At 32.1% G+C, this 16,416-nt stretch overlaps 1 protein-coding gene and 1 long non-coding RNA gene across 2 annotated transcripts in view; one reads left to right on the forward strand and one right to left on the reverse strand.

Annotated features, from left to right (window-relative positions):
• The first annotated feature begins 524 nt into the window (after window positions 1-524).
• Window positions 525-5,118, forward strand: LOC145323224 (uncharacterized). Its single transcript, XR_013880885.1, has 2 exons — window positions 525-611; window positions 3,831-5,118. It is a non-coding gene; the product is annotated as an uncharacterized LOC145323224 (long non-coding RNA).
• A 1,493-nt stretch (window positions 5,119-6,611) lies between these two features.
• The window catches only part of LOC145321470 (uncharacterized), a 44,643-nt gene continuing 34,838 nt past the window's right edge, over window positions 6,612-16,416 (reverse strand). The window contains exons 20-25 of the mRNA XM_080162891.1: window positions 16,276-16,410; window positions 15,247-15,397; window positions 14,774-14,868; window positions 14,342-14,398; window positions 13,620-13,780; window positions 6,612-7,763 (exon numbers count right to left, since the gene is read on the reverse strand). Of these exons, the coding sequence (XP_080019017.1) occupies window positions 7,693-7,763; window positions 13,620-13,780; window positions 14,342-14,398; window positions 14,774-14,868; window positions 15,247-15,397; window positions 16,276-16,410 (670 nt within the window). The 3' untranslated portion in view covers window positions 6,612-7,692. The remainder of the gene's footprint in view (window positions 7,764-13,619; window positions 13,781-14,341; window positions 14,399-14,773; window positions 14,869-15,246; window positions 15,398-16,275; window positions 16,411-16,416) is intronic.

The raw sequence follows: 16,416 nt of genomic DNA on the forward strand, positions 1-16,416 counted from the left end.
TTTTAGATATCTTTCATTAATCAAATTTAAAATAAATGAGTTATAAAGTAGCTACGCTAATAGAATATATTTTCTGCTGTTGATTATAGCTCAGTGTATGGCAATATTAGAAAGAAATACATACACAAACAAGCGTCTCAATATAATTATACACAAACATTTCTGAATAAAAATTTAGTGACACGTGGCGATTTTTGGTTTCCTTTTTCAAATGTTTTATTGACAAGATATAATATAATATTTGTATCCTTTTATATATAGTAATACGTTTTTTGTATGTTGATATAGTTCTCCATTTTAGAGGGCATTACATTACAAGATAAAATTTAGTCTAGTGATGATTTTATAAAAATTTTAAAAGCGAAGCTTTTTATAATTTAAGGGTCGGTCTGTCCGTACGTCTGTCCATTACGGTTAGCTCATTTTGTTAAATTAAACAGATTATAATTGTCCTATCAATGATGAATTCTATAACAATTAGGTATGACTTGGAAAACGAAGCAACTCTATACGAATCTTTAATATTTTTCAGATGAAATCTTGTATAAAATGCAAACAAGCAGAAAATGTGATACTGCCTAGGTTTCCAGGAAAACAACAAAATGGTTACGGTATATATACATTTTTTATCAAAACAAAGTTGACAACTACAAAAGCATAGAAATTTAAATATTAAGAAAATATGCTGTAATTAATGGAATGTTAGGAAGGGAAAGACATACAGATTGACATTTTTAAAAGCAAAGCTTTTCTATAATTAGGGTCGGTCCGTACGTCCGTCCGTCCGTTCGTCGCTTTTATTCGTTAATTTAGGCATGTTAGAATTGTCCTATCAATTTCAAATTTTGCATTATGATTCCTATAGTAGTTAGGTACGATTTAAAAACCGTAGCAACTCTATAATCTTCACCAGAATGTTGATTTTTCTACTTTTTTAACAACAAATTTTTATGTGATCTAATTATCCATTTGATCTGATTTTTGGTATATTGATTCCTGGGTCAACAAAGAACAAAAGAACAATAGTATAAGCGAATCAATTCTATAATCAAGTCCTCAAAATGTAAGTATGTCCATAAACATTATCCTATATCAAGCAATTTTCCAACAAATTTACTTAAACTTTGTTTCTTCTGATACTTTTATATTCTAATTATTCAGTTCAGACACTATACAAGTGTTAATGTCCGTTTGTCCTACCGTTTCAGTGCTTTGCTTTTATGGATGTTGTCATCCTTGTTAATCATACTGTACCTTTGCCACTAATTATTAACAGTTAGAAGATTGTTTTTCGGTTATCATTTCATTCTTATTAGGTACCTAATTTTGAGAAAAGTAAGGGAATAGTGAATACCTAGTCCCTTACGTAACATCGCCCCATATGGGGCTATTCTTCGTATTTTAAAATGGCTTTTTATAGGTTATTTTAGGTTAGGCTAGGTTAAGTTAGGTTATATTGGGTTAGATGATTGCCCCACAGGGTTAGGTAATGGCCCGTTGGGTTAGAGCCTCCCGCAGGGGCTATAAATAGGAAAAAAGCTACTGTGAAAAATACGAAGAATCACCCCATATGATGCGATGTTACGAAAGGGACTATATCCAAAAGTAATGTCCAGTTATGGTTTTTAAAAGCGAAGCTTTCTATAATTAGGGTCGGTCCGTACGTCTGTCCGTCCGAGATAGATAGCTTTTATTCGTTAATTTAGGCATGTTAGAATTGTCCTATCGATTTCAAACTTTGCATGATGATTCCTGTAGTAGTAAGGTACGATTTAGAAAGCGTAGCAACTCTATAATCATTACCAGAATGTCCGTACGTCCATTTTAAACATGTTGATTTTTCTACTTTTTTAACCACAAATTTTTATGTGATCTAATTATCCGTTTGATCTGATTTTTGGTATATTGATTCCTGGTACAACAAAGAACAATATTATAAGCGAAGCAACTCTATAATCAAGTCCTAAAAGTGTAAGTATGTCCATAAACATTATGGTGTATCAAGCAGTTTATCAACAAATTTACTTACAATTTTGCCTTGTATCTTATACGTCTATATTCTGATTATTCAGTTTAGACACTATACAAGTGTTAATGTCCGTTTGTCCTACCGTTTCAGTGCTTCGCTTTTATGGATGTTGTCATCCTTGCATAGGCGTCCAAGGGGGGGGGTAATGGGCCATTTGGCACCCCCAAAATTTTGTGAACAATACCCCCCCCAAAAAAAATTACCCCTACCTTGGGGGTGCCGTAGGCACCCCCAACGATTTTGGGGGGGGTATTTACCCCCCCCCCAAAATAAATGTTCTTTAAAAAAAAATTTTTGGGGGGTATTTACCCCCCCCCCCCAAATTGAATGTTCTTAAAAAAAATTTTACTGAAAATTTTTTTTTTGGGGGGGGGAGGGAGTAATCCCCGCTCCCCCCCCCCCCTAAAAAAAGTCATAGTGTGACTCGAGCCTTGAGGTGTAATATATTTTATGTTCCTCGTTTGGTCTCCTAATAGTTAATGAAAAGTATATCCTAAATGGCTTTTGATAGTTTATTTTAGGATAGGTTATATTGGTTTAGGTGATTGCCCCACATGGTTAAGCAATTGGCCCCCCGCAGGGGCTAGAAATAGGAGAGAAGCTTGTGTGAAAAAAACGAAGAAACGCCCCTTAAAGAGCGTTGCCACAAAAGGGACTATACCCCAATATAGTCCAACCAGTTAAAACAGTTCTTAACCATGATAACAAAAAATTTAATAGTTTGATCATGTTTTATTTGCTTGGGCCTTTATAAGGGCTAAAACCATCCTGGGGATCTATGATGTAATTGTAAAGCACTGAAGATTCCATAAAATAGATACCTAACTAAATTAAATATTTCATTAAATAATGAAAAAGAATTTCTATAGGCGATTTCTTTTGGGAGGATGTCAGGGTGTCTCAAAACTTGTTATAAAACTTACCAGGACCTATAAGACGCTTCACTTTAAAGTATAATCATATTAGTTCATTGGTTATTGAGGTAATTATTGTATTTTTATGTTCCAAAGAATGAGATACTACTATATATTTTAACTAGCGGCTTCGCCCCTAGCCTCTAGGGGCTTTGTCCCAAGAGGTTTGATCAACCTAATTTTTTGTATTTTAGATTTAAAAAGAAAAAGTAAAAAAAAAAATTTGGGGGGGAGGGGGTATTTTTCATTTTTTGGGGGGGTTAGGGGTTTCCCACCCCCCAAGAAAATAGCTTAAAACCATCACAGGACCAGTAGGTATATTCCCTGAAGAGTAGAGCCCAATCGGTTCAGTGGTTACTGAGATCTTAAGCTTCAGACGGACAGACAGACGGACAGACAGACAGACAGACAGACATCGTTCTACTTTGTATTATAGATAGTAGTGGCGCCCTTAGCATCTAAGAACTCGTGTTTTCTAAAGGGTAAAAAGGGAGGTGAAAAATAGCCTAAAACCACTCAAAGGATTGACCTATAATAGTGTGGAACCATCATGGGATCTATGTGAAGCTTTCCTAAAAAGGAGAACTCAGTATTAAAAGTAATGAAATCTGAAGCTATAGTCAAATGAACCTTACTTACTACTTTATGTTATAGGATAGTACTTATTAACTTAATAGATTAGGTAGGTGCTTTTTTTACATAATTAAATTACCCCCCCCCCCTAAAATTTTTTACCCCCCCCCAAAAAAAAAGCTTGGACGCCCCTGCGATCCTTGTTTAACTAGGTAGCAGTAGGTAATAATTTCATTGGTATTTATATTAGTTCCGAATTAATATTTTTGCCTTTCAGTTAAGCCTATAAATACTAAAATAAATATTTATTTCAGATGCATGACTAACAAAGAGAAAATTAGCTTTCCTGAAAGAAGATGTTATTGATATGGTGCGAACATGCAAGAAAGAATTTAAGTTACATCACGGAGGGTATCTGCAGCGTGTAGGGGTGGTCCGTAGTTTGACATTTACATAATTTTTTTTCTTTTTAAGCGAAGCTTTTCTATGATTACGGTCGGTCCGTCCGTACCTCAGTCACAGAGAGTTAGCTCTTTTCGTTAATTTAAACAGGTTAAAATTGTCCTATCAATTCCAAACTTTGCATGATGATTCCTGTAATAGTTAGGTACAATTTAGAAAGCGTAGCAACCCTACAATCAATACCAGAATGTCCGTACATCCATTTGAAACATGTCAATTTTTAACTTTTTTATAACAAATTATCCGATTCTTCAGATTTTTTGAAAACTGATTCCTATTATACAATGTTATAAGCAAAGCATCTCTATAAACAAGTCCTAAAAATTTAAGTATGTCCTTAAACAGTATTATCTATTTATGCAGTTTTGCAACAAATTTACTTACAATATTGTTTGTACTGAAGCATTAATATTCTGCTAATTCAGTTCTGACAATCTACAAGTGTTAATATTCGTTTGTCCTTCCATTTCAGAGCTTCGCTTTTATGGATGTTGTCATCCTTGTTTAATTTTATTTAAAAGGGGGTCATTTAGATGTTTATTTTACTTTTATCAATTTGTTTTATCTGATACTTTCCAAAATATGTTTTATTAATACTTTATCAATAAAAAGTAAATTTTTTGTAACTAGACCAAATATAATTAAGAATTAGAACCATAAATCTAAATACAAAACTAAAAATATCCTTGAGACATTCTATTCTGCAACCTTTTTTATTCATAAACATTTTTAATCAAGTTATTTTGTTTATACCTAGTGTGTGTAACTGTGTAGGTACGTCTTAAACTGACAATTTTTTTAGATTTTAAAAAGTTAATCTAATTGATTTTATTTTTATTTATTATTTTGTTGTAATTAAATCAGGGTAGCCCTTTTCGTGACAACACCCCTTAAGGGGAGTTTCTTTGTATTTTCACAGTAGCTTTTCTCCTATTTCCAGCCCCAAGCAATTTTGAAAATACAACGAATCGCCCCTTAAGGGGTGTTGCCACGAATGGGACTATACCAATAAATCATTTTTGATTCAATTGTTTTATAGTTACCTAACAATTCTATTGTGATATGATATATACATATATGTATTATTTAAGTAGATTTTGTTGTTATTTTAATAATTTTTAATACAATTGTTTTAACTGATTCTTGTTTATTATTTACTAGCGGCTTCACCCCTATCCTCTAGGGGCTTTGCCCCAAGAGGTTTAATCAACCTAATTTTTCGTATTTTAGATTTAAATTTTTTTTTTTTTTTTGGGGGGGGGGTATTTTTCATTTTTTGGGGGGTTGGGGGTGTCCCACCCCCCAAGAAAATAGCTCAAAACCATCACAGGACCAGTAAGTATATTCCCTGAAGAGTAGAGCCCAATCGGTTCAGTGGTTACTGAGATCTTAAGCTTCAGACGGACAGACAGACGGACAGACATCGTTCTACTTTGTATTATAGATTACGATTTAGAAACCATAAAAACTCAATTGTTACTAGAAAATCCGTACGTCCATTTATAACATGCTCATACACATATAGTAAGATGCGCTAATATCCAATAAAAAGTAGTAAGTTTTGTTTATTTATAGCTTAAGAATTTGGTTACCGATCCGATTAAGTTCTACATTTTAGGGAAGATGCATAAAGGTCCTGAAATCCTTTTAGACTGTTTTTATCATAAAAATCTTAAGATAGTTTTATGCTATTTTTCTACGCTAAATTCTAAAACCAATATTCTTTAGTAAATGAATTGCTACCAAGTTCTTTATCTTGATAATCAGAGGCTATTAGTAAAGTAAAATTTGGGGGATGGTGCATTTTGAATTAAAATTAATTAAAAAATGAATAAATTTCCAATAAAAGTTGCACTATCAGAAATACTCGTTTTATCTGGAATTATCTGGTTTTTCAACCTTAAAGTGTCACAACTATAAAATTGAATTAATTGCCCATTGTCCCCTCCCTTCCTCCCTGCTGACAACCTCAAGTAAATCCCAAATTATTTTGGACTGACAAGGTTAATTATATTATAGCTTCGCTACTTATAGAGGATTTTTAATGATAAGAGCGAAGTAGTATAAGTTTTCACTTCTGCAAAAATTTGCGGTTTTGGTGACTTTTTTTGGTGAGAATCATTTAGTTGAAGTGAACACACACTAAAATTTTTCCCAGCAGTCAAATTTTTTGACAATCTTCATTGTAATTATAACATAGTGTCAGAGACAGGTACAAACATTCACGAATCACTGGATTAACAAAATGGATATATTATTACATGGATCTTGCAGCAGCTTTTCATGTTTTCTAATAAAGTAAAGCTTGCAGCGAGCTAAAATAACGATTCTCCCCTTCCATCCCCTCCTCTCCTTTTGGACGAACGAACTGACCAATAAATGTATTCCCTGTTAACAAGCTAAATTGACAAAAAAAATTCCCATGTGATATTAATGACAATTCGTAAGTAATTAGTAAGGTTAGGTGATTGCCCTTCAGGTTTAGGCAATTAGCCCCACAGGGGCTAGAAATAGGAGAAAAGCTACAGTAAAGTTCTAATTATGTACGTCTTTACAGTATTTGAAAAAAAGACCTTTCATACAGACAGAGACGCTAATACCTTATAGAGTAGTTTTGTAATTTTAAGGAAATATTTAACACAAAATCATTTTTATTTATAAACAATTTTTTAAAAATACTATGTAAACTAACCAAAAATATATCTTATAGAATGCCTTTAATAAAATAATTTTATAACATTATACTTACATTACAATGAAATACAGAAAAATTAAATAATGTTTCATACATTACAGTATAACTATTATAATTTTCGTTGATTGGTAGGATTCTGGATTTTAACCAAAGGTGGATTCTTAAAAAAATTGGGTCACTGCATCTCTGCCTTACCAAAATCGTTTTTTTTTGTGTGAAAATTCCTCTAAAATCACATAAACAATCCACAAAAAAATTAAATAAAATCATAGAAGGGTTATTAACATAAGATTTCATTTAACTTTTGTAGATTTTTATGTGATTTTGGAGGATTTTTCACAAAAACAATTTTGGGGACCCTATTTTTTTTAAAGAATCCCCCTCAGAACAATTAAATCCATAAGTTGCGAAGCTATAACAAACTTAATAAAAATTTAAAAGAAAAAGTAAAAAATCGCACAACCTATAAAATAATCAAGAAACTTAAAGCTTTTTCCGGGTATTATTAAATTATATTAAGAAATTTTAAGTAATATTTGTTTGGGGTTTTCAAGAAATTAAAGCAATTTTGCCGGTCATTAGACATACCCTATTTATACAGAGTAACCGCACTATAAAAAAATATAACACAAAAACGTCTATAAAAACAGATTAATTCATTTTGGCACTCTGGGATTTTTATAAATTTGTATATTATCTCTTTTTTTCACTGAGATTTTAATTATTTCATCACTTAAGATGTCTTTTTGTTTTCCAAAACTTGTAATAAAATTCTGATATGTTTTTTTTGTAAAAATATAATTTAAAAGTTAGGTTACTATCCCCTAAGCTTGGTTAACCTCTTGGGAAGATAAGTATACCTAGGTATTTTTATGTGATTTTATTAATTATTAAAAATAACAAGAGTAAAGTTTATATTTTTGTCAACAGAGAACTCTGTAGTAGCTTTCTTTTGCTCCAGTTTTATTGGTAAACATTTTAGTTTGAAATTTGCTCGCCAGATGTCTCTGTATGTGTGTTTATAATTCACAGATATATTTGAGATTATTGCAGCAGGAGGATGGATGCCACCCATCGTTATCATTGCGACCTGAAATAAATAAAAAATAAGATTAGTTATCATGAAAATATAAGTTATAGATCAGGGTATTCATGGATCTAAAAGGATAAGACAATGTCCTGTGATGATACACAAAATTACCCCTTATGCAGTTAAAAATTTGTGGTTGAAACGTTTGAACACCAATAAAAAATCACTAAAGTCCCCAAAGTTGTTAGGAAAAGGTTATGATAAAACTTTGGGGACTAGTGTAAAAAACAGCCCATTGTCCACTCCCACTCTCTCTTTGTATTTAGATAAATTATGTTACATTTGTCTAATCTACAATTGTATTATTCCTGTATCCCTAGTATGTATATAATCTTTCATTGATTGTTACATTTGACTTTATACATAACCCCGGTCATACACGATTAAAAGGACTGTACTGCACTTTATTATTTTACCCGCGAAATTAGAATTACCATAATAAAGTAACAGGATGTCTGTTGTTACATTTGACTTTAAACATAACCCCGGTCATACACGATTTAAAGGACTGTACTAAACATTATTTTTAGAATTTTTAGAATTCTCATAATAAAGTAACAGAATGTCTGTTTGTCTTTACCCACAGATCTCGCTAATCTCTGTTCTGATAACAGGGTAGCTTCTCATTGGTCTCGGAAAGGTTTATAACTTTTTTGAAGGGACTCCCTCTCCTTGTACTTGTAGGAGGGGGGGGGGGGTCAAATTCAATTCACCACTACCTAAAGTGCCCCTATAGGCCTCTAGGGCGCGTAGCTGCTGGTAAAAGATAAATTGCTGCCTTATTTTAATAGAATATTAAAAATTAAAATGGTATCTAAAGCACACATTAATATTAAGTCTAAAGGGGAATCCCTTAGCTAGTTTACAGGCGAAACATGTTACCATGCAGATTAAGGTCTTCCATAAAAAGTTATGCAAATGTTTAAAAAACAGTCTAATGAAATAAAACTTCATTGGTTTATTTTTACTTTAATGCACTTAAATAAAAAAATATAGTATTACTAATCATTTATGTGCAAAAGAATGAGTATTGATTTGATTGATTGAAACGCAAAATTATGAAAAATACGCTCCTTTTATAATGGTTGATTGTATTAGAATGCAACGTCCACTAAATCTAAAGAGGGATAACTCTACACACAATTTACTAAAAGCCAGCGGCTGCAATTCAGCCAATCAATTCTAATTGAAATTGCCGCAAAATTTAATATTTTACTGGGGTAAAGTTGGCGTATACCTTGTTTTTTTTTATGGTACTGAAGGGTATGTAAGAAGGGGGAGAAAGCAAAAAACATTGGCCCGATTTATGTATGCTATTTTAGTATTGGCATATCTATTCTTGGATGGTTTCAGGCTATATTACAATGGGATGTGTGCTATGTAACATACAGAATGGTAAATTCTGCCAATAGTCATTCCAGAGGTGTGTTATATCATCAAAATTGCGTGCTTGTGTGTGTAAATTTGGGTGTGTGTGTTTAAAGATGTATCAGTGTGTGTGTGTGTGTGTGTGTGTGTGTGTGTGTGTGTGTTTGTGTGTGTTTCTTCATGAATTAGAAGGCATTATTTCGACATCGATTTCAATTGTTCAATATCGACTATATTGCATTATACAAAAGTGGTCATGTATGACATATTATTGACATACCAAATTAATAAATGTTAAAATCATTATTGACTATAAAGCTTAAAGTAAAAGTGGTCAAAGCTGACATATCATCGATATACCGCTATTCTAATAATTTCAATACTTAAAGTCTCAATTTGTTCTAATCTAAGAAATGATTTTTATTATATTTAAAAACCTATTGTTCATCTATTAATCCCTGGATTGTCTTTATTTGTTTGTATGTATGTTTGTTACATTATGTATTTTAGTTCATCTCTAGCATAAAAACAAGGATTAACACATCCAATAGTAGCGAAGCTGTTTAAAATTATTGATCAAAATATTCAGTCAAATATGGAAAATAGTAAACAAATAGAAAACTATAAAAAGAAGTTGTATCAACTTTTTTTTTTATAGCTAGCCGGTCCTTTTAGTAAGTAGTAGATGTAAAATTTTTCATAGAATTCAGATATGCAATCGGTTTTTTTGTAGACCTCTTATTTTTTAAGTAATTTAAGTTTAAAAAAAAAAATTAAGTCGATTTTAAGGTACTAAAATGCAACAAAAAAAAGAAAGAAAATGGCCATTATGAACAAAAATAGTAAGATCTTTAATTTGACACCTTACTTTTTCAATTCTGTCAGGTAATTATTGAAAAAATCGATTTTTTTAAACCCACGAGAATAAAAACTTTGAACTCAATTTTATCATTTCACAAGTAAAAAAATATGGGTTCATATATACCTTTAGAATCAGAAAAATATTACGAATCCATTGTAAGCAAAATTAAAAAAAAAAGTTTACAATATAGTATATAAACTACAATAAAAGGAATTATATGAAAATATCATATTATATTGTACAGGCAACGTCTTAACTTTTGAATTGAGTATAAAAATGAGAAGGGGGTATAGAGGGGGTAAAGAGGGGGTAAAAAAGGGAAGACGATAGTGTTGCCAGAACAAAAAATACAATTGGCCATTTTTTAATTTTTTAATTTTTTTACTTTTTTTCAATTTTGCTTACAATGGATTCGTAATATTTTTCTGATTCTAAAGGTATATTTGAACCCATGTTTTTTATGTCTGTTTGAGAAAATATTTAGGTCTAAAGTTTTTATTAAACCGAGGTTAAAAAAATAGATTTTTTCAATAATTACTCAACAGAATTTTAAAAGTAAGGTGTCAAATTAAAGATCTTACTATTTTTGTTCTTACTGGCCATTTTCTTCTTTTATTTTGTTGCGTTTTAGTACCTTAAAACCGACTTAATTATTTTTTTTTAAAAACTTAAATTACTTAAAAAATAAGAGGTCTACAAAAAAACCGATTGCATATCTGAATTCTATGAAAAAATTTTCATCTACTACTTTCTAAAAGAACCGGCTAGCTATAAAAAAAAAGTTGATACACCTTCTTTCGAAAATACTGAAACATTAAAAGTAGCATTGAGTAAACTATACCAGGAATCTAAAGGGATAAGACAGTTGCCTATTAATTGATGTACATCCCCAGTGATGATACACAAAATCAAACCGTTCTGTAGATTACAATTAGTTGTTGAAACTTGTGTAGACTCAACTTAATGAACCAACCAATTAGAATTCAATAAAAGTTTACAAAGTTATTAAGCCAACGAGCAAGAAAACGTTATTGTAAAACTTTGGGGACTGGTGTAATATACAGCCCAATGTCCCCTCCCTCTCTGTTTATCTGAGCTGGATCTTTAAATCATTTTAGGGGTGAGCCAGATCGGGGTGAGCCGAATTTCAGCCAATCACAGCGCGGAATTTCATTAAATGATGTAATCTCATTGGTGGAAAGTTGGCTAACCCCGATCTGGCTCACCACTAAAATGATTTAAAGATCCAGCTCTGCACTTTTGAAATTGGATAATCGGAAACTCACTAAAATTATAGGAAACAGAAGGACAGACACGAACTTTCAAATAGTAGCTTCGCTACTAAAAGCATACAAACATATTAGACAAGCCTTTTTTTCCCCGTGCTGACGGATTTTTTGACCGTTACTTGGATAGTAATTTGCAATTTTGACCATTATTGATGTTTGGAACTGATCATTCCATAAATATTTTAGATTATTTCTGGGGTATATCTTAGGGTTTCCATAACTGTCTGAATATTAAACAAATTTAGATCTGATTTGATTAGAAAAGTGCTTCAATGTAGATATAGATTTTCAGTATCATTTTTATTGGACATAATGTCCATATAAATATCATGATTATCAGTTCTAATAATACACATAAAATATTTTGTCATATGATAAAATGTTAAAATGCTCCATTATATTGCTGTCCAAAAACTAAAAATAAACTTTTATTATTCAACTTCCTTGTAGATCATATGTCAGACAAAAGGAATCTTATTTAATGCCATTTTGAGGACAATAAATATGCCATTTATATAATGGCATAGCATAACCAATTTTATTAAATGTTGTATTCAAATGAGTTAGGAAACATTGGACTGTAAGTTACACTACTTGGTACCCAAAGTTTTATCTCATATGTTGGCTAAAAACTTTGTGTTCTTTTTAAGGTCCTGATTGGTTGGTTTAAATCTATGTCCAAACTTTTCAACCAATAATCTTAATCTTATGAAGGGGTAACATTTTAATCATCATTTGGGATGTACTCCAATTTATCGCACATTGTCTTATCCCTTTAGATCCCAGGTTATACAACTAAAAACTTTACATGTAGTAACCATGCATGTCAACAAAATACCTTCCTTTTTAACAGGGTATAATTGCAGGCAAGGAGGGGACATTGGACTGTAAATAAAAATGTTACCAAAAGTTTTATAACCACATTATTTTATTCGCTGATTCGAAAACTTTGGGTATTTTGATTTTAAACTAATAGAGTCAAAACTTATCAACTTTAATCTAAAGAAGCGGTAAGTTTGTTTATCTTCTTTTGTGATGTAAATCAAATTATCATCCATTGTCTTATCCCTTAAGATCCCTCGTATTATTACATACCTAAGTGGATATTGAATAATATTTTTAATCAACCAATATGCAGGGAAACAGGTATAGGACAATAGCAGATAAAGTTTGGATCTAGTGCAGTTCACAATCTAGCTGCCGAACGGCTGAACGTTTTAAGCCTTTAAAGTCCATGTATTTTTGAGATAATCGTTACCTGAACATTTCACCGCGAACTGCAATAGATCCTAAAGTTTCCCATAAATGTTTTAAAATATCAATTAGGGAAGATTCAACAATCATCCATTATCATATCCCTGTATCCATGAATACTATGTAATGAATCTAACCCTATACATTTACTTCCTCATAATTCCATTCAAACTATGCATTCAAATTTCCCTGTTAGCCTTGGGTATTCATATTAACATACAATAACATAATAAGTTTAGATGGCAAATTTATCAATGGATGTAGAATATACTTGGATATTTTGACAACGGAAAAATTGTCAACAATTTAGGTTGCTAAAATGGACATCATTTATTGGTCATATCGTTCATCCAGAAAGAGGGGATGGGATAAAGGGGCGAATGGGTCGTTTTTTAAGCCAGCTACAAGCTTAACTTTATTAGAATACAGGACAATCTAGATCCAAGTAATGATAAATTCATTAATGTAGCAAATAGCATATTTTTAACATGGTTCCATAATAGCTAAAAATCCAAAACCAAATAAAACTGACATTATCATAGGCGAATAATAACATTTTGTTGATATAATAACAGCGACAAAGTTTAACAGGGTTTGCTCAAATTAAAAATGCCGTTATTTTGCATACGATATAGAAAAATTGAAAGTATTTTTTATAAAAAACAATTTGACCCCCCGCTTTACAAAATAAGAAAATTAAGTTTTTCTAGCTTCTAGGACGTTTTCATTTTTTTCATGGTGTGGGTTGACTAAAAGTTTCAAAAACTGCCGAAAATCGGCTTAGGGATCTTTGCTAAACTACTCAGGGAACTTAAGGGATAAGTCAATGAATAAATATTGAATTACATCACTAATGAAGATGAACAAAATTACCCCTACTAAACTAAACTAAACTAGACCATAATTATTGGTTGAGAAATTGATGAATGCTTTTTTAAACCAACCAATCAGCTGTAAGAGGGTGTTATTTTAAGACTTTTATGCAATTATAATTTGAATTCCAATGTACCCTCCCTCCCGGTTTATTACTATATTTTCATCCAACCCATTCATTGTCTGATCCCCGCAGGGGTAAACACATACCTGAGTCGTACAGCGTCCAGGCGAGACAATTCTCCTCCGGGGACTGGAAAGGCTCGTCCGTCCAGCCGAACCTGGGGACACGGGAGCGGGTTCGTGCCCACTCCCACACACCCTCCTCCTCAATATCGTTTCCAGATATCCAGAACTCGGTTCTCCTCCTCCTGGCAGATAGATAGAGAGTTAGTCAGATATTAAGATAGACATACAGAATACAGATAGTTAGCTAAATTGATTGATAGATGATTGGATTGGTACTTATATACATAGATGGAGTATTTAATTAATAGATTATAGTTAGACAGATAAGTAATAAAACATAATTTTATAGAAAGATTATCCTTATACAAAGTATACGTATAAAGTTTATGTATCTATCTGTCTGTTGCGCAGGATGTCGCCAACAGCTGAACCGATATGTTTCAATTAGAGGTCCTGAGAAGGTTTATAACTATTTTGAGGCAAAGTACCTCCAGCCTCCCAAGTTAAATCGCCCCACCCCAAAAAACCTAATACAATTATTCGTTCAAATTATAATTATTGTTTATGAAGTATGTGGAACGTAGTGGGACAAAGTGACGTCATTATAAAAATGCGGGAGATGAGAGGAGAAGTGGAAAAGAAAACCCTTAAAAAAGAAATGGACAATTCCTCATTTTAGTGACGTCACATGGCTGCTTTTTGAGTCACTTTGTCCCACTACATATGAAACTATAAAAATTTACCTTGTAAGACTCTTTACTAATATGGCAACTTGATCTGTCTTAGATCTATCTTCAAAACTAAAAAAAAATAATTAATTTAAACTTATTATCTTTACCTATTGCAAAGTTTGTCAATTAGTAGCTCAAAAACAACAAATTGAGAATAAATTAGACTAAAAAACTTCACAACTGACTCGGTTCTCTATTTTAGGTAAGCGCTACATAGGTCCCGGTATGGTTTTAGGCTATTTTATTTTTAGATTTAGGTCTTGGGATGGCTTTAAGCTATTTTTCTAGAAGGATCTTTCTGCTCTTTGAAAACAGAGCTACAAGATAGATGCTAGGAACGCAGTCGCTATTAAAGTTAATATTTTATACATGAAAATAGATAAACTAGCAAGATAGATAATGGTAAAGATAGATAGATTCTAGCTATCTAGATAGATAGTTTACCTAATTAATCTAGCTCCCAGGAGCTCGCACATTTTTCTAGCTTCAATCCATCCAACTTGATCATTAGACACGAAATAACAACCATCTCCCAAGCTCTGAAATTAATATTTTGTTCTTTAAGATCTCACAAACAAGCAGATGCTTAATTTAAAGTTATGGAACTTGAAACGTTGAATCAGATGAAAAGGATAATTATATCATAGAAAAATGTTGTCAGAATATTAAAAATCACTTTGTTTTAAATGAACGTACAGACATTCTGGTAACGATTATATAACGCTTTTAAATTCGTACCAAACTGTTATAGGATAATCATGCAAAGTTTGGAATCGATAGGACAATTCTAACATGTCTAAATTAACGAAAAGAGCTAACCGTTACGGACGAACGGACGGGCCGACCTTAATTATAGAAAAGCTTCGCTTTTAGAAATAACAATACAAATGGTCTCAAAAATATTCATTTGTTCATACCTGGAAGTTAGTTGGGCAGCCTGCCCTCAAGGAAGACTGGCGGGGAGTTGGAGGCGGGCGTCTAGTTGTTGTTGGCGGTTGAGTGGTAGTCAACCGGCGGCGGCTGGTGGTTGGTGGAGGTGGCCGCGGTCGTTCTGTTGTTGTTGTAAGCCTAAATAAATTTGAAATAATGATAAGAACCTAAGGTATAAGACAATAGACGATTAATTGATTCCCAATGATTATGAACAAAACGACCCCTTTTTTTGATTCAAACCAAAAAATCTAAATCTAATACAAGTATCCAAAGCTTGAGACAATGAATTGAAATAAGATACCGTTGTTATAAAAATTTGGGTCCCATTGTAAGGGATGGATGGGACATTGATTTTATAAACACGTTCTCTCATTGGCTCAAATTTTTATACTTATATTTTATACTTATACTATATATTGATTAGTTTAGCAGTGTTCAAAAATCTCCACCAATAGATAGTATCTACATAAAGAATAATCTTATATATCATAGTTTTAAAAGCTATTGATCCATCTCAACCCAAGACTACTTTATCAAACTAACATCTTTGTACAGGCCATATATATATTTCAATAACTAAGGTTATCATTCTCAATCGTCCTGTAAAGATATTTAACGTTTCTTTTTTTCTTTTTGATTTGAAGAATTGTAGAGATGCATCGCATCTTTATAAAAGGTTATGTAATTAGAAATGCTGTTAAAATTGAATTTTCATAATTCATATTAATAAAAACACATACCTATAAACTTTTTTGACATTTTAAACATATTTACACTCCCGCTACATATCTATTTATGGTCTAACAGCAGACCATTTCAAAACAAACAAAAAAACAGCTGAAAGAAAGGGTTGAAGATTTTGAATGGGCGTAGCAAGAGGGGATTGTGGTGTGGTTGTTATTTTCATTTTTATATATCATAATTAAGAATGTACATGTGCTATCGATTGGCTTCATAATTACATACTAATCAACATAAATTATGTTTGGCAGAATTAAAATAAAGTATCATACCTGGCAGCAGCCTGTGCCTGACTGGCGGTGCCAGCAAATGGAGAATTCTCATCATCATTACAGAAATCAGTGTTGCACAAACAAGCATAGATAGATCCACTTCCTTCATCTGTTATGTCTCGCTGTGAACATGTTCTAATA

The sequence above is a fragment of the Acartia tonsa genome, chromosome 6, assembly GCF_053477335.1.
Source record: "Acartia tonsa isolate MP-2025a chromosome 6, ASM5347733v1, whole genome shotgun sequence".
NCBI classification, from domain to species: Eukaryota; Metazoa; Arthropoda; class Copepoda; order Calanoida; family Acartiidae; genus Acartia; species Acartia tonsa.